We start from the raw sequence: 22,762 nt of genomic DNA, 5'->3' as shown, positions 1-22,762 counted from the left end.
ATTGTTACCTTCAATGTATTGTGTTTCAGGAAGGATGGGAACCAACAACTGCCTCGTATCTACAATGCCACGACAATGCTATCCGGATACCACCGATAAAATTTCACTCGTATGCTCAATGTCAGTTGGCCAACGTAATAAGTCCCGTAAATACCGCATCTAAGGGAAATTTCGGCCAATAGCTTATTTTGAAGTGAAGAAGGTAACTTACTGATTGAGTCGTCGTAAATGATGTTGGCTTCTTTCCACTGTAGTATCTTTTCTGATCTCAGATCAAGAATTATTTGCGATATTTGTTCTTCTTTGTTCATCAGTGGAATTGTCAGTCCTTCCATTATGGGCAGCCGAGGACAGTCTGCCTCTAAAATGTAAATTGGTCATCAATGACCTTCACCTCTCTTTAGAACTAATTTTTTGAAATTAATAAGATGCCGGTTTAGTTCACACTTTAGAGTAGCCATGATGAACCGAAATATTTATTTAATTTTCAGCTACAGTGATACAGCTAGAGAGATTTAATTTTAGTGATGATTTCATGCACTAATAAATTATTTTAATAAACTGTAAAATATATCATACCTGTGATTGATACCAGAAGAACGGTCTCCTTTTTGAGTTTTTGGCGAACTCTCCATGTGCTGTTGCAGGGAGCGATTGTAAGGAGGATGGAGAGTTCATCATCCTCTGCGTAACATTAAATTATACAGGTTTTTATAACAATTGTTACTCAGTTGTGCTTATTTAAACTGCACACACAAATGTGACAAGGGTATTAGAAGTATTTAATTACAAAGTTACCAACCAATAACTCCTTTCTCAAACATAAGGCTTAGATCCTCCACGATTTTCACGGAGAGATCAATTCCATGCAGATATTTCTTGGACGCAAAATTTGCAGCTGATTTTGTTGCTGCAAAAACGTCACTTTCCCACATAATAGAAAAATCCATGTCAACGGCAACTTGGGAAAAAATCAATAAAATGGATTTAGTATTTATATCCCATTTATGAACACTTGAAACACAATAGAATCTCAAAATACCAGTGTAACTCTTATTACCCAGTACTTTGATATTTCTTCCATCCCCAGTCGTACGTGTCAGAATTAACAGAAGAACGACAGATGATAGCAAAGGAAACATTGAGTCTTTAAAATTTTCCCTCAACACAAAGGTTTATTTCCAGCAGAAGTTCCTTCGTCCAGCCTAAGCGATAAATGGAAGACTTGGAACCTGACATGGCGACGAAGGAGAGGCTACTTAAAAATTTAATCTGAGCCTAAAGGTCAACTTGTTTTTCTCATACGTTATGTAAAACTTAATCTCTTTTAGGCATACTCGAACCATTTTGGAAATGATTTTATCGATCAGGGGCAACATATGAACATCTTTGGGCAAAATTATGCCTTTAATAAATAATATCATAATCATTAAGCGGACAAACATCCCGCGAAAATATTCGATTGTTTTCAGCGTCGACCAGCGTCGACGCCACCCGTATTGTTTAGAATAAGTTTTATTGTTTCCCACGAATATATTTCCAGAATGTTTCCTATTATTTTGTCTTTTTTTATAAGGAATTTTATTTAGAAATTTTCTACCCAAATTTGACAAAATGAAATTCACGGAAATCAAAATATGTACTTCAATTGTTGTTTGTAGTGGTGACTTCCTTCCCGCCTTGTACAGTTATATGTTATGTTAACTTTGTTTTGGGGGAAAAAGAGGTTAAAGGCATTGTACGGAATGCTAATGACATAAGTAACTGTCAACTTTGTCGTTGCATCAAATATGTTCATAAAACAAGTACGTATTAACCGTATTTACTTGATATGCACCCGCTACATTCTGCCCCTGCCATTGTTTACCTTTGGACGCTTACCTATAGAACGCTGTTTTTAGCCTAATAAATGAAAATTCGATGACTTTAGCTGTTCACTTCGTTAATCTGCCTTGCATTGAATGTGTTTTATGTCTAACTGTTACTCAAACTGGCGTGACTACCATTTCTGTCTACTTGGTCTGAACGGTTATTCCTGATGCTGTATTTGTTTTCTTCAGGTTATCATTCAAGGTTTTAAGAGCTATCGAGAACAAACTGTTGTAGAGCCGTTTGATCCTTGTCACAATGTTGTTGGTGGGTAATTTTTGTTCTTGTGGATATGTTAAAAGTGATATATTGGAGGCACCTTTTAACGTTATAATTTTTCTTTCAGTGGGCCGTAATGGATCCGGAAAAAGTAATTTCTTCTATGGTATGTAGCAATGAATTTGTATCTGTTCAATTTTTTTGCATGCGAGCACAACTTCTGTGCAGTATTGTTTTAAGTCTATTCCTGATGGAGTTCCCATTCAGGTGTGAATGAGGTTTACATTGTAATGAATGTGGGCCCTCAAACGCTGAGATTATCCAACACCCAATGCGCTGGGAAATCGATTTTAAATGAAGCAATACGCACAAGAAATCATTTCTATTTAAGTTTCTATTCTTGTTCCAAGTGTTTATTATTATGTTGCACTCTCACTATGTCAAACCGTTTTGTATAAGTAGAAAATTAATGAGAAAATTTTGCTCTATGTGGTTTTAAATAATGTTTGCTTGGATTTTGTTTTTGCCGTTTAAGCCTTGGTCATGAATCCTAAAATTTTAATTTTTTCAGCCATCCAATTTGTTCTTAGCGATGAGTTCTCCCATTTGCGACCAGAACAAAGACAGGCGCTTCTTCACGAAGGAACTGGCCCTCGAGTTATATCGGCATACGTTGAAATAATCTTCGACAATACTGATGGACGTCTTCCGGTATGTATGACTTGAGGCCCATTGAAGTTTCATTTTTATTTCTTAATTGTTTCGGTACTGTGGTGATATTATTTTTTTGTATACTCTGTAGTTCGCTGATGCAAACCTGTCTCTGCTCATGAACTTAAATTCTGTGATGTAACTTTGGTTGCAAACTTTATTCTATAGAATCAGTATGCATAACTACACTCTAGCCTAACAGGTCACAATGTTCGATACTGAAATCATTTCACTGTGCATCATTATAGTAATTTCATGACGATTGTTTTACCATTGTCGATCCCCAATGCTACAGCATTATGTTTTCTGCAGTTTTAGTTGTTTTTTTTTTTTTGTATGTTGGTGTCTAATTTGTGGCAATTTTATGTATTATTGCTCCTAGATTGACCGTGAGGAAGTGTACCTTCGTCGAGTGATTGGTGCCAAAAAAGACCAGTATTTTCTTAACAAGAAAATGGTACCCAGGTCTGATGTTATGAATCTCCTGGAATCTGCTGGTTTCTCTCGATCAAATCCATATTACATCGTCAAACAGGGAAAGGTAATTTTGTATTTGCTTTGTTATATTTTAAGTTTTTCATTGGATAGCTTTTCATTTTTTAAAGGCTCTGTTAACATATATTAACATCATTAACCTGGTACAGTTAGAATATATATTCATTAAATCTCACCTGTAAATTTTTTTCAAATGTTTATTTTTTATTCAAGCATATATTCTGCTTGAAATTATTATTGTCGATTACTAACACTTTCATGTTTGACCTAAAAGTTAAATACTTCCTGTTCACAAGGATAACCTAATTGTTGAACAAAATTCTCAGTATTCTTTCCTTTGCACATAGGGCTGTATTTAAAGGATATTTTCATTGTTGCCATTGTCCATGATAGTTTATTATCTTCAAATATTAAGTATTTGATACATTGTGCTTTCAAATACAACAGCAGAGGGAGGCATTTTTGAATCCATTGAAGTTCTTCATGCGATTGTGGAGACAAATTTTGACTGATGGTATTAGCTCTTATTACATGAACATTATAATTTAGGCAAGCAATTTCAAGATATTTCATTGTTCACATCCTTGCATCTTACGTAAAATTTTGTCCATTATAAAACTTAAAGTGCAATAGGCACCTCATTTCTTAACTAATTACTAAAACATTTCTAATGACTCATTTCCTTCCTTATTCCATTGAATGATTAAGGATGGCAAGGCAAGATAATTTGGGCTTTCAAGTAGCCTCTTTCGAAAGGTGAACCCTATTCCAGTGCTAATGCCGAATATGGCAGTAAATATGGATTATTTCATGCCTGCCTCATTAACGGTGGTGAAATTCAAATTAATTGTGACAAATTATCAATCCAAACAGTGGCCTAAAAAGGCAACAGTCCGATTCTCAGTCTAGGCGAATATTTTCAAGTGACGAGTTAAGAAGATAATATCAATGGAAAACACTATTTGTAATATAGCTACTATGCCACATCCAAGCATTGATGATTTAATACTTTGATAGCCTTGAAATTGCTTCATTTACCCTTTTATGTAAGCTAAGCTATTCTTGACTTTGCAATTGTTATATTCCTAGATCAACCAAATGGCTACTGCTCCAGATTCTCAGAGGCTGAAGTTGTTGCGAGAAGTGGCTGGCACCCGTGTATACGATGAGAGAAAAGAAGAGTCCAAAGCTATTCTTAAAGGTGAGAATATATTTCCTGTTGATAATAATTAGACTGCATCCAAAAAATATAGTAAAACCCTCTTGTTGCTGTTTTTTTAACTGTCAAAGATTAACCTATGCATTATGCATGTTATATGTGGAAATTTATGGGGTCTCCTGCCATTCAAGGCAGAATCTTATTGATATGAATAAAGGTCATTCGCTGATAAAGGTCATTCTCTGCAGTTAACAAGTGTTTAGTGTGCACTCCCCAATTCACATATGTTTTTTTTTCTGTGGGACTAGTAGATATGTATATTGCAAAGCATATGTTCTCCTTATCACTCTTAAAAGATTTTACTTGGTCCGACAGCAATGATGTGTGGGTAGTGTGTGGATGGATGTTTTAACCGATCAAGCAGCCTGAGCTGTGGCTTTTGTGTGTGCTGGGTGTGTCTGAAATGCTTGATTAAAATGTGGAAAAGGTAACTTTTTGAATTTTCGATTTGATGACAGCTTTCTTTCCTTGCATTCTGACAGAAACTGAGGGGAAGATTGACAAGATTGGTGAGTTTCTGAGGACTATTGAAGACCGACTGAAGACGTTGGAGGAAGAGAAGGAGGAGCTGAAGGAGTATCAGCGCTGGGACAAGATGAGGAGAGCCCTGGAGTACACGATACACGATCGCGAACTGAAGGAAACGAGGAAAAAGTTGGAGGATGTATGTTTGCACACAGTTTCTTTCTCAGCTCTATCCTGCCATATTCAGCTCTTTTACGCTGAACTGAATCTGTTTAAATGCTTTTTCGTTGAATAAGAAATAATTGAACTAAATTTGCATGGAAACCAAATATTTAATTCTGAGAAAATCCAATTACAGTAGAACCTCGGTTATACGACCCTCAGTTATACGATGACCTCACTTATACGCCGATTTTTTTTGGTCCGGTGAATAACCCATGTATTTCCAACCTCAATTATGAAACTCTTCACCTATACGATGACCTCAGTTATGAAACGTATTTTTCCAGTCCAATGTGATAAAATACCTCACTTGTACGACTTGTCAGAGAACTGATCTACGAAAAGATTGCGGTAGGCGTGCCGATTTTAGTCACAGGAGCGGTACCTGGGGGGCGGCTTCACCCCCCACCCCTCTGAGGCAATGGGGATTCCCGTAAAATTTTAAAAAATGGCATGCCTGTAAATATGTTCTACATCATTTTGGCACATAAAATTTAACTTTAAGTAGATGCAGTTGCTGTTTATCAAAGCTAGACTTGTGTTTAAAATATTTTTAAATTTCTCTGAGGCTTTGGAGAGGGATCCATCCCCTCATCCCCCAACCATAATTACGCCACTGCCAGGTGCTCCATATTATCTATGGCATGGTGTTTAGAGGGAGAAAACTGACAGCTGGTGTCATTTGCGCCATGAGGTAAGAGAGGGAGTATAGAAACCCTTTGTTGGAATTAGCCAGGTTGTAACGATAGGCTTAACCAGGGCTTAATGTCCCATTTGCCGGACAGTGTGTTGCACTGGAAGTTCCGTCCACCCTACTCTCAAGCAGGGATAGAGCCATCTCTGAAAACTTTCCACCTCTGCCATTAACCCGGGTCCATAGGGTATGAAGCCTTCGTGATGCATTAGTGAAATTTTGCTCCCTATAATAATTACGGTGTTAATTTGGATGACTTTCCTCAGGTATTTCATTTCTTCAATCTCCAATCTGGGGTTTGCCTATAGGTGGTAAAATGAATTTCCTGAAAACCGCTTTTTATGAGTCAACTTTTTTAAAAAATTGGCTTCTCTGTGAACATTTAGTGTCATCATTCCGAAATCTCTCCAGTGTGATAGCCTTGCAGCTTAGTACCAGAAATGCTAGATGTTCAACCATCAGTAAAGTTGTTCAGGAATGTAAAATTATATTTCTCTTAAAGTAACACATCATCTGGGGTGTTACTTTTGAGAAAATAAGATCATTAGGCTTCAATTTCTTGCCTCCCAATGAGTAATTGCATCCTGGAAACAAACCAGCCCCTATTCGCGATTCCAGCCAAGGGAGACACCACCTGGCGGAGAACGCTCGAAACAGAGGAACGATGGTTATGATGCGGCAGTGCTATGAGGAATAGTGTGAATGTGAACTTTACACTGTTTTATTGACTAGTTTCGGGGTGATACCTACTTTTTGGTTTCAAAGCAGTTATTACCGTTACTGGAGGTTAAATATTCTTTAATCTACGACCCTGTAATAACTGCGGCACCAGTGGAATTGTTTCAAAGCGAGGCGACGGCTGTCGTTCCCGCACGTAGGTAGGAGCAGAAAGCTCTTGCTTAGGACGATTTAAAAGGAGATACGTTGGTTTTACATGTTATAGCTATTAATATTGTATTCTTTAAATTGAAAATCGTTCATGTGTCAGGTCACGAAGAAAAAAGAAGAAAAATAGCGTATATCCAATGCATCAAAGTGTCCGATATCCATGATCGCTGTTTTCGTAATTTTCAATATAACATACTCAATATTTGCATTGCCATTATTATGAGCGGGATGGTATTTGCCCTTGTTAGTCTGATAAATATGTTTTTTTATTCGGTGCGCGTTGTGCTATTGAACAATTTTCCTAAAGTTGCTGAGTATAGATAGACATTAAGTTTCAATAGCAAGGAGGATGAACCCACTGAACCATTGAACGAACGATTTTTAACAGCGTCTCACGGTGTAAATTAGTAATATATGGGCTATGGTAAACATTATTAGCTTATTTTGATTGATTCCAGGTGTCAATTCGAAGTCCCACATAATCACAGAACATATTGCCTTTAGACAAGAAATGGACGACTTTCACCCATTCAAGGCAATGCCAATTTTCATTTCGACTCTGAAATGTAATAGTGGGCAAAAAAAACTTAGTCCCCAAATTCCTTTCCCCGTAGACAGTTACAATAACTCATTCAACGGATTATTATTTTACTGTGACACCCAATTTAAATTTAAAACCCAGCCAATTTCATCTGATGCTCTGTCGAATAACCATAAACTGGTGTTAATAAGACTCCTATAAGTATTATGGATTCTACAGAATATTACAAAGATAATATTTCAATTCCTTTCTGGAGTGACCGAACAATTAAAACTAATACTATGAAGACAAGTACAACATATCATACTATGACATAATTCATGTAAAAATATCAGGTCATTCAGTTGCTTTCTAACCATCAGCGGTTGGATATCCAAAATTTGCATTGTTTCTCTGCATGGGGTATGATTAGTATTGAATCCACCATAGTAGTTTAAAATTTGCTTTGTACCCTTTCAGTTGTAATCATTTACACTTTATAATAAGGATGCTATATTCGAGAATAGGGCATACCAGTTCTGAATGCAATACTTTGAGCAAATGAATGTGTTTTTGTTGCTCAAAGCAGACGATTTATAAAACCTAACATACATACAAGCCTTTTGCAAATTACCTATTAATTACACCAACTTGTATATTTTCATCTGAGGAATTGTCAAAAAATTATTAAATATAGCTTAATTAGTAATAGTAGACATTATTTATCTGAAACCTTGCTGTTCAGTGTACATACTCCAACATGGGGATAAAGAATGAAGAACTATCGTCTCCATGATTTTACCAAGAACAGGGAATCAACAGTAAAGATACTTAAGTCGTCCTTAAATTTCTAAATCATACCAAACAATTTCATTTCCCAATGGTAAATCACATCACATAACTATTTAGTTCATTTCTTATCCGGAATATAGGTGAACACAGCAATCCACATCAGTGAAGCAGACGGCTGTGGCACCAAAATACAACACGAAACTGCCTGAAATGGTTCTATTTATTGAAGCGGCAGGTTGTGTATGAAATACTATTAAGTTCTTTTGTAGTGTAATCCATAGAAATGGGTAGGAAGTAACGCGATACGAGTCGGATAGATGCAAGTCGAGAATCAAACCTGACTCGTAATGATTAGGTACATTATAAACACCTTTAGTTACATCGTCAAGCAGTTTTCTTCAGTTATAGATCTTCTTACGGACGAAAAAAGCCGAGAAATACACCGTACGAAGGTTTTAAAGAATATTTCTAACTTATTAGCTCTTGATATTATGGTTTATGTTCTCTCCGTAAGCCAAAGCTTTATGATTGTTTTGATTTTACCATCACTCTGGCGGCCATATTGGAAATTAACGTCACTGACAGCAGCGCCGCCATCGGTCATTTGAGTCTCGAATAGGATAGGATTTCTTGCTAAATACCGAAAAACCTCACTTATGAAACTTCCTCACTTATGAAACTTTTTTTGGTTTTCTGCTGAAAGTTTCATAAGTGAGGTTTTACTGTATTCAAGTACATATATAGCTTTTGTTTTTGAACCAAAAAATCAAGACTTCATTCCGTTGTGGAAATAACCCACTGTAAAAAAATTTCCTTATATCCTAATGTGAACCATTGTTAGAATCATTTCTAATTATTCTAGATTTGCAGTAGTACCTATGTATTTTTTTATCTTTAACAAATTTTTTACTGTAAACAGAAAATATTTTAGTGAACAACAGTTGGTTAATTAATGGGGATTAAGATATCAGATTCAGGTGATACTTGGTGGAACAAATTATGAAAGTATGATTAAAACTCTTTGGATGATTTCACTGAATGTTTATCGAGTTGCATCCAATTGAACTGTTCATTGTCATGTTCAGGAACTAGTATTCCATGAAAATGATGTACAGGATTAAAATATTGTGTATTTATGGTAAGTGCTCTTAATAATGTTTAACATCTGTGAGATTATTTTGTTTCAAAACTTTTGAAGGTATTTCGATAAACAAAAAAATAAAAGCAGTTAATGGAAGTTTGATTGGGTCCCATTTGGAATTAAAATCCCTGATTAACTTGGCCTGGATTAAGCTCTAGCTGTGTGTTAAATTTCTTCCTGCAGATGGAGAGGCAGAGGAAGACGAGTGGTGATGAGCAGGAGCGTTACCGGTCGCTGTTGCAGAAGGCTCAGGAGAGCGCCAAGACAGCCTCCAAGGAAGTGAAGGAACTGAAGGGGAAAGTGCAGTCTGCTAAGGAGGAGCGTGACACGTTAAGTGCTGAGCAACAGCAGATGTTCAAGGAGAGGACAAAGCTGGAACTTACCATCAAGGATCTCCTTGATGAGGTGTTAGGAGACAACAAATCAAAGGTACCTATTACAGAAGTAGAGTAAATTGAGGTTCATTGTGAAATCTGTTGATATTTATGGTGAAACTTTTTTGCATTGTACAGAAGACTCATTGTTATGAAGTTTCCGGAACCTAAAAATCATAGGTTTGTGTTAACAAACTTCCTATGAACATTTCTTTTCGGAAACAACACAAAAACATTGCTCTCTGTTTGTAATATTCGTCAAATGCTTCGTAGATTTACACAATTTCAGTGTCATGGTGCCATTAAATAGAGTATAATTTTAAAGTTTGGATAATGTAAGACTCTTTGATATGATTGGCGTCCAGATTACACATTATATATGCCATAAAAGCATTCCAATCTGCTTTGGGCAAATCGCATGCTGCATTATTCTTACTCCAAATGGTCATTACTCGCTATCAAAATTTGGCAAATTTTTCCGAAGGATATTTGCATTGTTGCTCAGACAGTATTAATGCTCTCATAGTGGCGTCGCATGGGCGCCAATCCTGCCTTTTTCAAATGAGGTTAAAATTGACCATTGCCATTCGCCTAAACTGGGAATTCTAAAACCAAATAATTTGTATGTTATGACAACACTAATGGTGGGTAATGAATCTCAATCAATGCCTTTCGTTTTCTTTGATGAAGGAAACTACCCTATTGTTTGTTGTGCTGTCTAACAGATTGTTCCCATTGTTTTCAGGAACGAGCAGAGAAGGAACTGGACAAATTGAGGGAAACGATTGAACAGAAAGAGGCTGACTTGGAGAAACTGAAACCAAAGTATGATGAGATGAAGAGGAGGGAAGAGGAGTGCACGAGAGAGTAAGTGTTGAGTCTCCGTTTTCGTAATGCTTGCAACGCAATGGTTTATTTTTGTATTCATTTCATTCATAATTTGTCTCATTAATTCAGCCTGGCTCTGAAGGAACAGAAACGCAAGGAGCTGTATGCAAAGCAGGGCCGTGGCAGTCAATTCACATCCAAGGAACAGAGGGATCAATGGATTCAGAAGGAACTCAAGTGAGTATACTTCATCCACAGTTTTGTTTGCGGAAAATAATTGTAACTGCTTGTTCACTAAAAATCATCTTATAATATTAAATTACATAATACGTATTTATTTCAGATCATTAGTCTGCTAATTTAAAAGTGAATTATGTAAATTCCAATTGTTTTAATGCTTTTAGGTCTCTCAACAAAGCTTTAAAAGATAAGAAAGAGCAGATTGATAGATTAACTGAAGATTTGCGCAAGGATGCAGAAAAGAAAGTTATGCTGGAGAAAAAAATTGAGGTATGTAGTTATGGCCGTAAATTTTACAGTTACTTCATGTTCTTAGTTTTAAAACCTCTACTCTTACTCATAGGCAATGATATTAGTGCTTTAATATATCAGTAGTGAGTTGTCATGTAATCCAAGCATGGGACTGAGTATAATACTTTTGCATTTGATTTACTCACAGGACCAAACAAATGAAATGGAAAACTATAGACAAAACATTGATGAGCACAACAAAGGTTTCTATGAGCTGAAGAAAAGAAAAGATCAGTTGCAGAGTGAAAGGAAGTAAGTGTCGGCTCATGTCTGTATAGACTAAGGGACTGTTAGTATGCAATTAGTGTTCTATTATTTATTCTGAGTTTGTAATTCTGTTCAGTCATGATTTTAATTCAATTGCTTATTTTTAGCGAGCACTGGAGAAAAGAGAACACTATTCAACAAAACTTGTCGTCGCTTAAAGAAGATTTGGCTAAAGCAGATCAGTCTCTTCGCTCTATGGCTGGCAAGGTAAACTAACACTAGACGAAGAAATGCTCCTATTATTCCAATGTACGATTAGGATCTTACTATTCATTTCTTTTTATGATGCTTAAGTGAAGTGAGAGGCGTATTAAATTATAGTTTGATAATCATTTGTATTTTATTTATGATAATTTTGAATACTGCATTGCTAAATTGCTTGAAACTTAAGAAGCTTGAGGTTATTTTCCATTTCTCTTGTAAAAAATCGAAAACTCAGTTTTTAACTCATAACTTATTTCAAGCTGTTGCATAGCCTTATTGTGTTGACAGAAATTTTGGCTGTGGTAAGAGAGTAAAATATCTGTCATTTATCTGTATGTAAGTATAATACTCGACAAATTTATTTTTCATTTCAGCCCATTCTAAATGGCAGAGACAGTGTAAGGAAAGTCTTAGACACATTCCGAGAGCGTGGGGGGCAGTATGAGCAGGTGGCTGAAGCGTACTATGGACCAGTGATTGAAAATTTTGACTGCGAAAGGAGTATTTATACTGCTGTTGAGGTGACTGCTGGAAACAGGTAGGAGCTGTGGTTTGATTCCTCTTTGATTTCACATTATTTTGTGTCTTAGGGTATGTCTGAGTTAACTTCCACCTTTAATGCTTTTTCAGACTTTTTCATCACATTGTGGAGTCAGACCGTGTTGGCACTCAAATTTTAAAGGAGATGAACAGACAGAAGTTACCTGGAGAAGTTACATTCATGCCCCTTAATCGTTTAAATGTGAAAGTGCAGTCGTATCCCCAAACAAATGTAAGTCCCTGTTAATTGACCACTCATTGTAATAATAATGGTAGTAATATCATCTTTATTTAGAGTATAATTTAGATGCTCCTAAGTCCTTACATTTAACTCTGACAAACAAACACATCCAAGCCCAGATTGGTGTAAGCCGCTCCGGCAAGATTCAAAGCCACAACCTTCAGCAGTCAAGAACACTTCTTGAGTCACTGAGTCTTTCATGCAACCTGGCTTATTGTGCTCACCGGCAGAGGTAGTTAGTCATTTGGAGGAGGCAATGGACAGGTTAGGTTATTTGTACGTTAAGGAAGGATAGTTGGAGAGAAACGTAGCATCAGCATTATCTTACTTTTAACAATAGGTGCCAAGGGAGCCATATCTCAACTTCCCATTCGAAGGGCAGTATATTTAATTTGAAGTCCCCTCCACAAAGCACTCGAACAGGGATCAGGTAGTGTCCAGAAATTTTCACCACCACAGAAATATGAACCTGGGCCAGCAGGGTGGGAGGCCAACGCTTTTGCTAAAGTAACAACCCGATCCGTTACAGTTGAGAGACTTGACAATGAGTCCTTTGGAAACTATGAACTAACTACTTATCAGCATGACTTAGATGTGGTTCTTTACTTCCTGGATTTTTCATCTGGTTCTGCCTGGGTTTGATGAATGTTTGATCAAAAATGTACTAATGACGGAAGCAAAGAACCAGGGTCAGTTAAAGTAATTTTGTCTCTCAAGTATTTTTCATGGTATAAATTCAAAAAACTAAGAAGAAAATACTTGTTTTGCCTTCGAATCATATGGTAAAAGGGAAGGTAGATGAAGTACCCACGTATGACTTTGTCTTTCCACCTTATCTGTTGAGCTATTTTGACTTGGTATATAATGCAATAATTTTGTCTTGTCTTGTAATGATGAATAGGGGCAGATCCAGGATTTTTTCCGGAGGAAGGGGAACACAAGGGTCTGACAGGTCTTCTCACATTTGAGGGCAAAAACAGAATACAACAATTACTGTAGAATATATTCTCTTTATTTGGATATGAAAGTTATTAATATAAAATTACATGATTTAGTCTCTGTAATACACAAAGTAAAACGAACGCAATGATAACGTATTAAAAATCTTGTTGATTTCTAAGCATTTGGGAGTGGTCACATGCCCCCTAAATCCACCTTGGCTGATGAATGAAATAATTATTAGTGATTTACCATTGATTTTATTGACTACTAATAACTTCAGATGTACGTCTTCATGATAAAGCAAATGATTAGATTTGAAGTAATGGAGTCAGGTCTAGTGTGGAACGTGTTTCTTTTAGGCGGGGTCAGCTAGATATTTGTTGCAAAAATAAAAATGAATAACATGCATTGAATATTTTGATTTAAGTGTTTTTTTTTTCATCATAATTATGTCAAAATATCATGTTTATGTACTTTAGCCAGTTTTTTTTTTTTTTTCTTTCCAATTTATCAAACTTTGCCACCAATTTTAGAAAGAATCCATTCAAGTCGTAGATGTTCTATTCCACATTTTTATGTTAGACAGTCATTCCTTTTTACTTAAATCTCAAATTCACCGGAAAAAAACTTCAGTTTATCATCACTTTTGGCAAAAGGTATGTGCTCATGTTTCTTTTCAAAATGTACATTAAATGTGCTTTTTTCTTTTTCCAGGATGCCATTCCAATGGTCTCCAAACTAAATTATGAAGAGAGGTACGACAAAGCTCTTCGATATATTTTTGGAAAGACTTTAATTTGTCGTAACCTTGAGGTAGCTACTCAACTTGCCCGAACTACTGCCCTTGACTGCGTTACGCTTGATGGTGATCAGGTGAGTGAATTTCCTACGACGTTGCGCTCATATTTTATTGAAGATTGCAATTTTATAATTTCTGGTAGTTCATGGTCCACATGTTGAAATGCTTCTCATGATATTCCTCATGGAGAAAATCCTCGAAAGTCCTCGAATATTCGAGAATAGGAACCGGATGTGTAATAAGTGGTGACAAATTATTAAATATTCTCTTAAATTTGCAACAAAAATGAGTACATAGTTATGAAAATATCCCTCTTCAGACCATTTGGTTGTGGTCATTGTGTACTCTTCTGTGTTAGACTTTCTTTGTGCCTTCACAGCAACTTTTTTACGTAATATACTAGTGTATATGAAATTGAATGTCAATAACAATGATGTTTGTTGTCATAATAAAATTTTGAAGCCATTTTATCAAGTGCAATTTTGAGAGCAAGTAGGTGGCTTTGGATTTTCCTTGAAACCACCTTTGGACTCTCCACCCATTCAATATTACAAAAAGAATTTCTTGTGATAATGAAACTATAAAACTTGCATTCTGATGATGTATATGTCGTCATTGCACTTGTGTATGTATTTGCGCTTATCACAGTTTTCCCTTGGTCAATAGGTGTCATCAAAGGGCTCACTCACTGGTGGTTACTTCAATACGTCGAGGTCAAGACTGGAAATTCAAAAGAATCGCTCTGTCCTGATGGTCCAGATTCGTGAGTCAGAAGGGGAGCTAGCGGAACTGAGGTCAACCCTCCAGCAAACGGAGAGCGAGATCAATAAAATTGTTTCTGAGATGCAGAAGACGGAGACAAAAAATAGCAAGGCCAAGTAATAACCTGGACACCACGTTGAGAGAAATTTAAAAAAAGTGAACAGCACACTCCGGATTATCAGGGCTAATGATGGGGAGAGACGGCACGAATAATCGAAAAGCACGGATAATCCAAACTTTCACTTAAATGTCTTGTAATGCTCATAATATACGTAAAACAATGTATTATTATTTATGCAGTTATTCTGTTATTTTAGAGTCAAAGAGAGCTTTCTTCGCCAGTTCGCAATATTTTTAGCGGCGATAACATGATTGTACTCGTATTCCTACTGATCCAGGTACGACATGGTATCTAAAAGCACAGACCCATGGCTGTGTGATCAAGGATACAGAAAAGTTGTTTGCACAAATGCTTCAAAACCACTGCTTGACGTCGGAAACTACACTGTCAGGCACCACGCCATTTAGTCACATCTCGCACTAGTTGCCCGGGTTGCAACTGCTGCGCGACGTATATCCGTGATCAAGGAGCGTGGTCGCGCACTGCAAGGCTTGGAAAACGGGAACACGGTGCTCCTGTGAATGCAGCTAGCGTGTGATCGCTTCTATCTTACGGAGGGGATTCTAACGGAAATAACAAGCTCCGTATATCCTAGCATTAATGGCATAATTCCAATGATTTTGTTTTATAAAGATTGAGGAAAAAATTGAGTGAGAGTGAAAATCATGCATGGATAATCCGCAACCTGGATAAACCACACCCAGATAATCGGGAGTCTGCTGTATTAGTACATTATTTTGTATCTGTTTATGAGTGAAAATACCAATTTTTTCTCTTTTCTGATTTCAGAGATATTTTTGATAAAGTGAAAGCTGATATTCGCCTGATGAAGGAAGAATTGAGTGTAATAGAGCGTTCTCGAACGCCAAAGGAGCGCTCACTTGCTCAGCTCAAGTCATCGTTGGAGGCGATGCTGACGACAAAAGAAGGATTGGAGTCAGAATTGCACCAGGTTGGGAAACCACTTTATGTGCATTACAGTTTATTTCTAAAAAACCATGTACCCATCTAACATAGATTCCACGGTGATGGAGCAGCTCAAAACAAATACTTTTTGCATGTTTTGTTAAATTAAAGGCAGACTATTGACATCCATTTTGTACCATTGATTTGTTTTTTGATATCAATGACAACCATTGATATCAAAAAACAAATCAACGGTTCAAAAAATTTCAACAACACTTATATTTTGGAAATCGGTCTTTGTTGAGTAGCTGACCATACTGCGAATTTACTGCAGCTGGCTTGATGACTTTAATCATAACATTCGTTTGCAATTGCCTTACTAATAACAGTGGCATAGCCTACCTTTTATTTTTATCATGATCTTTATGATTCACGAAACTTTGTGCATATCATTTTTCCTATGCTTATAATTGCATTGCCGCAACAGCTTACATAATAACTCTTATTTTCTAATGCAGTATCTGGAAAAAGTGAGGAAAGCCTAACTTCTTTTTACTGTCATTCGATAAAGTACAATAGAGTATTTTTGTATGCAGGGTATTGCCTCAGATTTCATTGCAGTAAGTGCTATGTGGTTTCTAAAGGTTTCCATGAAAATATCCAGATCATTTTTATTGTAGTTAAGTTTTACTTTAAATTAGTTTAAAATTTTCAGTGCAATAATAATTTCATAGATTTCAGTATTAAATAATAAATGTCTCCTATGAACAGGTGAATTTAAATATTGCATTTTTTTAATATTCTGCAGGTTGTTTTTACTCTTTCCCAAAAGTATATAAAACATACGGATGATTTTGGCATTATCTTGGTAGTTTAATTTTCTTCATTTCTCTATTAGAACTCCTTAAGATAAATATTAATTTGAAAAATGCATACATCTAGTTCTTCGAAATATTTGTAATAGGATTTTTTTTAATCCCAAGTGTAAAGAGCTATTAACACATTCCGTGCTGACCGTTTTTTGAAGAAAATGCCCTGTGGCTGACTTTTTGGCAAAAATTTGTATTTTTTTATTATTATTTTAACGACGTGATCTTATGATTTGTGATGCCTGCTACATGTTTTCGCACTTTTTTTTAAAAAATAACCCTTCATTTGTTGAAAATTTGAAATTTAAGTTTTCAAAGTATCCTGTCAAACTTTTGATACCTTCCCGCAACACACCTACATGTTTCCCACATTTCTTTGCCCTTTGTCAGTACTGTAGCGAAAACCCGTTCAGACTTTATCGCTTTCTGGAAAAAACTAATGGAAATAGTAATGCAGCAAACATTATTTTTATAATCTGGAAATGATACATTCAAATACGATTTTAAATGTTTTATTGCTCAAAAGAAAATATTGCGAGTATTACCAATATTTCCAGCAAAAGTGTTGCTCCCTATTGTGGAAAAATTATTATGAACAATATGATATCCTTTGGATAAGATTTTATAATGATAAACATTGGTTTATAAATGAAAGGGAAATTTTGTATAAACGAAGAATTGTTGCAACGAAACATATTGTTTTACAAATCAAAAATTGACCAGCATTTTTAGAATAATTTTTTAGTTACTAAATACTTCGCATAAAGTAATATCATTTTAAATAAATATTGAAATAGAAAATATAAAAGGTAAACATTAAAAAATAATTTTTTTCTGCTGGGTAAATAATTTTCTGCATCACAAATTCTTGTGATACTTCTGGAAACAGTCAAGACACAATCGAGGATCAGATAGGCAGGGCTATAATATGATGTATCCTGGTTGACATTCTTCTTGAAGCACTGCCTACATCTCTTCTGTTTTCGTCTTTTCTGTCTATTGTGTTTTTCATATAATCGGGTAAATGTCCTAATAAGCCCTTGGTTTTGGTTGAGGCAGGCTAGGATGACTATCTCCTCAAAGGAATCGAAGGTACAGATATTGTCATAAGAGATTCTATAACTGGAATTAAAAAGTCGATGAGAGGAATTTTTCAAAAATTTTCTTTGAATAAAAATTATGTTTCAGCAACAGTGATTTCAGTTGGTGGATTCCTCCTTCTTTACCATCTTCTCCGAATGCCCTTTTCCAGACACTTCTGAGTTGGAGGACCTGCAGTGCCAAACCCTTTGCTTCCGTCAACATATACAACTTTATTGCGAACCTGTAGTGCTTTCCCCTCACATATTCACTATATCCCAGCCTAGCTCTCCAAGGAACCATAGACTCTTCCAAACTTAGGTCACGTGAGCATGTCACTACTTTTTCCATTGATTCCTTGAATGCGTCTATATGGGGCTAATTTTGAATAATCAGTGGGCCAGAGGAGTGTTAGAGTCAGAGAACGTAGATAGGTTCTTGTTGATTTGAAGGGCTTGGAGAATTGACATGAATTGATCAAGCGACTTCTCTCTCCTGAAGCAATGCAAGTCATATAAAGATCAAGCTTTTCAATTATTGGAGATACAGGAGATTTGGATAATTCTAGCACGAAAAATAAGGCCAAAAAGTGGGGAATTTCTTCTATGGTTAAATATTTCCATCTAGTAAATTTCCTTCAGGACACGTATAGCCCATTTTATATCCTCGGATGTACAGTGGAAGCCCCTTATAACGACAGCTGTTGGGAACAGAGAAATCTGTCGCTATAGTGAGTTGTCGTTGTTACCGAATGCAATTACATCGTCACAAAAAATCACTCATCAGGCGTCATCACGGCTGTTTCTGCTGAGAGGCGAAAATTGCAGCATGATAGCCGTTTTAAATCATTATTTCGAACATTCAATTCACTAATGATCATATTCACTTGCAATCTATGATCAAATCATATGTAATTATGCAGGATGCTATATGCCGAGGCATTAAGAAGTCGATTTTAAAAGTTCCAGCTTCAGACTCACTCGTACTGAACTGTGCATTATGAGCTGTTATTATCCTTATTTCTTGGATGCTCCAAATATACATGTCATAACTACCAGTTATGGCTATGCATCAGACTATTAAATGCTAAAACTTCGGAATCTGTTCAAAAATTCATACCTTCTATCTTTCCGAGTAGTAATGAAAATGATGGGAGGCTGCTGCAATTGGGTGACGAAAGGCTCGTGATAAAATTTTAGGGTTCCACATGAGCATTGCAATTCTATCTTTTTCAGGTTAACGGCGGAATGAAGGTGGAAGTAATCTTCTTATGCTTCCAGTCTGCCTGTACGAATGGTTTACTATCGTGTTTCAAAACAGCCGACTCAAATGCTATCGGAATCATGAAACCGAATAGCATTACGGCATCTAAAAGCATATTAGTCATATCAATTATCTTCGGTGGAAAGGGTAAAAAACTGTTTCAAATAAATAGAAGGACAAATGATAAATGAAGTCCACTCTTTGTCTATCTGTTAGCAATATTTATGTTTCGTAGAGATTCACGCAATCAGACGCAATATCAGCGGATGTAGAGACCTCTAGCGGCAGTAGCGCACACTTTTTGATAGGAATGCTGACTGGAACTGAAGAACGCTCGTAAGCCGTGTCCCAATTGGCCATTTGGCTATGCCAATTCCAGGATTTAGCCATGACGCCATCTTGGAAGGATGTCCCAACTCGTTAGCCAGCATAAGGGAGGGAATTTAGGCAGCTAACGCGGCCGCCAGATTTAGGCACCGAGGAGTGCATCCTTCGCCCCACTTTTCCCATGATTCAAAGCGTGCAAAGCGTCTTCAGGAGAAAGGGCATCATGGCTGTCAACATAGTACTTGTTTGCAAGTAGTGTTGATATTTTGAGACTTGTTCGAATAATTATTAATTTTTATTTTGTTTATAATAATGAAATTGCGTTAATGGAAGTGTAAGAATTACGGAGAAATTAGTTAAAGAGAAGGCGGCGTTAATTTTAATGCTAATTAATGTTTATATGCTTCTTATGTATGTATATGTTATTTTATAACTTTTTATACCGATCACATGTTATCTTTTGCTACCGTTTACTTTTTTAACGGGTTAAATAATGCTTATTGATGTTTATATGCTTCTAATATATACTTAATGATGTAAAACTATGTCTAAATTCTTATTTAACACTTTTTGTACCATAGGTTAACACCCGTAAGAATAAACCATTATTATTATATGTTATTGGACAAAGTCCCGAAATTGGAATCGGAATAAGTAACAAAAATTAAAATCTATAGTGATTACAAGATGATACCGAAACCTGATTTATGCACGTAAACCATACTTTAAATAAAATTTGAAAATAATTCCCAAGTCAGACGGTAATCGTTTGAATAGACTAAATAGACCCGTTCTTAATAATACAAAACTAGAAATTAAATTGCTAAACTATAAGGAATTCGAAAAAGTACTTGGTTGAGAGACGATTGAAATATTGCAAACCAATTAAAAGGAATATACGCTAACATTTCGCCACAAACTTAGCTAAAACCTCTTTAACAAAGCCATACGGAACTAAAAATACGAATTTGAAAGTATACCCCTACTTTACTATTACTAAAAGGTTGTCTAAGATACTAAAATTATGATAAAATACTCTTCTCCGGCATCTAATACTCAAAATCACTTGACACATCACATTTTAACAATTTAGGGTGGGTTTTGTTCATCATTTGTTCATATCATTCCGATTATCTCTTGTTTTGCATTGGTCTAGTGCCCAGTAGATGGCAGCACCTGCGTAAGGATGTCCCATTTCATGCTCCCTTGCGGTTGGCTGCCCAGAATCTGGCTGGCTAAATACATGATGCCTAATGGCTAACGAGTTGGGACACGGCTGTAGTGTTAGGCGGCAATAACTCAATTTTAACGTTTCTTAGTTCTTTTGGTGGGTGGGCTGGGCAATTGTCAATGAATGATAGTACTTTTTTATTCCTTCCACCAATCTTGGCATCAAACGCTCGTAACCACTGCATGAAGATAGCAGCCGTCATCCTAGCATTTTTATTTGCTTCGTAAGTGCAAGGGAGAGTTTTAACTCCCTTAAAACATCGGGGATGGGCGGATTTCCCCACCACGAACGGTTTTAACTTATCTGAACCATCCATATTGGCGCATAAAAGAACAGTTACTTTTCTTTTCTTCCCTCGTTTGCAGGGGTCCGTTCGAGTGGCGAGAGTTTTGTCCGGGAGAAGGTTAAAATATATGCCCGTCTCATCCGCGTTGTAAATATCGCAGGGGCTGTAATTGTCCAAATAGTCTTTAAGGACCGAAGCCCAGCCTTTCACAGGATTAACGTCGACACTTGATGATTCACCGGATAGTTTGTGAAGGGATATCCCCTTCCTATTTTTAAATCGTGCAAACCATCCATCCGAGCACTTAAAATTGTCTTCACCAAACCTCTCACACAAATACTCAGCTTTAGCCTTCATTTGGGCCGGTGATAGGAATCCCTGCGGCTCTTTGCTGGCAAAACCACGAGAAATGAGTAGTTTCTAGCTGCGGATGCTCTCCGGGCCACAGGTGTTTTTGAAGGCTTGGACGCCCTTCTTTAAGCACTGCCGAACGAATTTGTTCTTCTTTCTTTAAAATAGTGAACAATGTCGATGTATTAATTCCAAATCGCCTCGCTATTTCACTCTTTGAACACTCTCCACTTTCACAATCTGCAATAATTCTCATTTTGGTTTTTAAATCCAAGGACTTGCGTTTACCAGCCATGGTGCTTGCAGATGGGCGGAATAATTTTTAACCTCACTGCGGAGGCGCGGGAGGGAGATGACAAAAGAGCAATGAAATGTGTACTCGAGAAATTTATTAAGGAAAGAAGAATACGGAACATGTAGACATCGACGTTGGTGGAAAAAATGCCGTTTTAAAAGCATTGAATTCCAGAGATGTGGCACGTGGTCAAAAAGTCAACCTGTCGTAATTACGAATGGCGCAAGAGAGGAATCGAGCCATTATCGCTAGTATGAATTTATTTTACATTTAAATCATAGGGTTTAAAATGGTTCCTTGGGTAGCTGTTGCTAATTCGAGCTTGTCGCTATATCCCGTACTCGTTATAAGGGGCTTCCACTGTATATATCCTCGGGCCGGATCAGTTTCTCCGAGTTCGGCGGCATGTAACTGGGTTAGTGGAAATTGTTCTCTTAGGCTTTTTTTGTTGGGGAGGATGCCAAATAGAATGCTTGTAAGTATTTCAGATATTATGGAAAAAATCAAGTAATGAGTCTCTAATGCAAATGCTAGTGAACATAAGGATGGGGAAGTCTAGCTATTGTGCATGAAATGTAAATAGTAAAAATAAATTGCAATGTGGAACCAGGACTTTACTGAAGTTATTGTAAAATTTATGCAAATATATTTATTATTTCATGCATAGCAGCAAATAAACATAGGGATAACAACACATTTTGCCATGATGAAATCATAGCAAATGAAATTCACTCGGAAACTTTAAAAGTATAAGAACGGAAGTATTTATTAATATCGTAAGGATAAAAATACACATACCTGGAGTATGTCCGAAATTAGGCAACCAGCTAAGCAATTTACCACGATAGCGTTAATTGAAGTTAAAAATAAAAATAGCAACAAGGGAAAAATATTTGTATTCCTTCTTGTAAAAACCAATTAAATAAACACAATCTAATCATTGCGTTAAAAGTCATAAAGAAAGATAAAATACCTTGTAATAAAGTAATTACCTATCCTCGTCAAATGCAAAATTATCTTTTTATTATTTCGCTTTGAATATTTGTAAAAGTTTTTTTAAGGTATAATAACAATTGTGAGAATATATAACTGTTTTCTGCATTATAAAATGAAAGTAATAAAAAATACATTGTAAAAAGCCACTCCCAAAGACGTCCTTGCAGAGAAAAACCGGGTAAAATAGAAAAACACAGAAAAAAATCGAAAAAAAATTTTTTTCGGAGCTTTCCGCACGGCAAACAGGCGAAGAGTGGTGACTGACCCTCTTCCATACCCTAACAGTGGTGGCTGGCGCTCAGGGCGGAACATAA

General features: G+C 36.4%; 2 protein-coding genes across 2 annotated transcripts in view; one reads left to right on the top strand and one right to left on the bottom strand.

The window, feature by feature from the left end:
* LOC124155267 (ionotropic receptor 93a) overlaps nucleotides 1-1,383 on the bottom strand; it is a 45,501-nt gene extending 44,118 nt beyond the window's left edge. Inside the window, exons 1-3 of the mRNA XM_046528986.1 lie at nucleotides 803-1,383; nucleotides 580-684; nucleotides 212-361 (exon numbers count right to left, since the gene is read on the bottom strand). Of these exons, the coding sequence (XP_046384942.1) occupies nucleotides 212-361; nucleotides 580-684; nucleotides 803-1,142 (595 nt within the window). The 5' untranslated portion in view covers nucleotides 1,143-1,383. The remainder of the gene's footprint in view (nucleotides 1-211; nucleotides 362-579; nucleotides 685-802) is intronic.
* A 241-nt stretch (nucleotides 1,384-1,624) lies between these two features.
* The window catches only part of LOC124156476 (structural maintenance of chromosomes protein 3), a 34,235-nt gene continuing 13,097 nt past the window's right edge, over nucleotides 1,625-22,762 (top strand). Inside the window, exons 1-18 of the mRNA XM_046531045.1 lie at nucleotides 1,625-1,805; nucleotides 2,061-2,136; nucleotides 2,216-2,254; nucleotides 2,660-2,799; nucleotides 3,182-3,340; nucleotides 4,384-4,495; nucleotides 4,996-5,177; nucleotides 9,419-9,664; nucleotides 10,355-10,476; nucleotides 10,567-10,674; nucleotides 10,842-10,947; nucleotides 11,117-11,220; nucleotides 11,343-11,442; nucleotides 11,814-11,977; nucleotides 12,070-12,211; nucleotides 13,877-14,035; nucleotides 14,628-14,839; nucleotides 15,634-15,796. Of these exons, the coding sequence (XP_046387001.1) occupies nucleotides 1,791-1,805; nucleotides 2,061-2,136; nucleotides 2,216-2,254; nucleotides 2,660-2,799; nucleotides 3,182-3,340; nucleotides 4,384-4,495; nucleotides 4,996-5,177; nucleotides 9,419-9,664; nucleotides 10,355-10,476; nucleotides 10,567-10,674; nucleotides 10,842-10,947; nucleotides 11,117-11,220; nucleotides 11,343-11,442; nucleotides 11,814-11,977; nucleotides 12,070-12,211; nucleotides 13,877-14,035; nucleotides 14,628-14,839; nucleotides 15,634-15,796 (2,349 nt within the window). The 5' untranslated portion in view covers nucleotides 1,625-1,790. The remainder of the gene's footprint in view (nucleotides 1,806-2,060; nucleotides 2,137-2,215; nucleotides 2,255-2,659; nucleotides 2,800-3,181; nucleotides 3,341-4,383; nucleotides 4,496-4,995; nucleotides 5,178-9,418; nucleotides 9,665-10,354; nucleotides 10,477-10,566; nucleotides 10,675-10,841; nucleotides 10,948-11,116; nucleotides 11,221-11,342; nucleotides 11,443-11,813; nucleotides 11,978-12,069; nucleotides 12,212-13,876; nucleotides 14,036-14,627; nucleotides 14,840-15,633; nucleotides 15,797-22,762) is intronic.

Source organism: Ischnura elegans, chromosome 3 (genome assembly GCF_921293095.1).
Source record: "Ischnura elegans chromosome 3, ioIscEleg1.1, whole genome shotgun sequence".
Taxonomy (NCBI): domain Eukaryota; kingdom Metazoa; phylum Arthropoda; class Insecta; order Odonata; family Coenagrionidae; genus Ischnura; species Ischnura elegans.
Note: the sequence above shows the minus strand (reverse complement) of the source record. Positions and strands in the feature narration are given on the sequence as shown.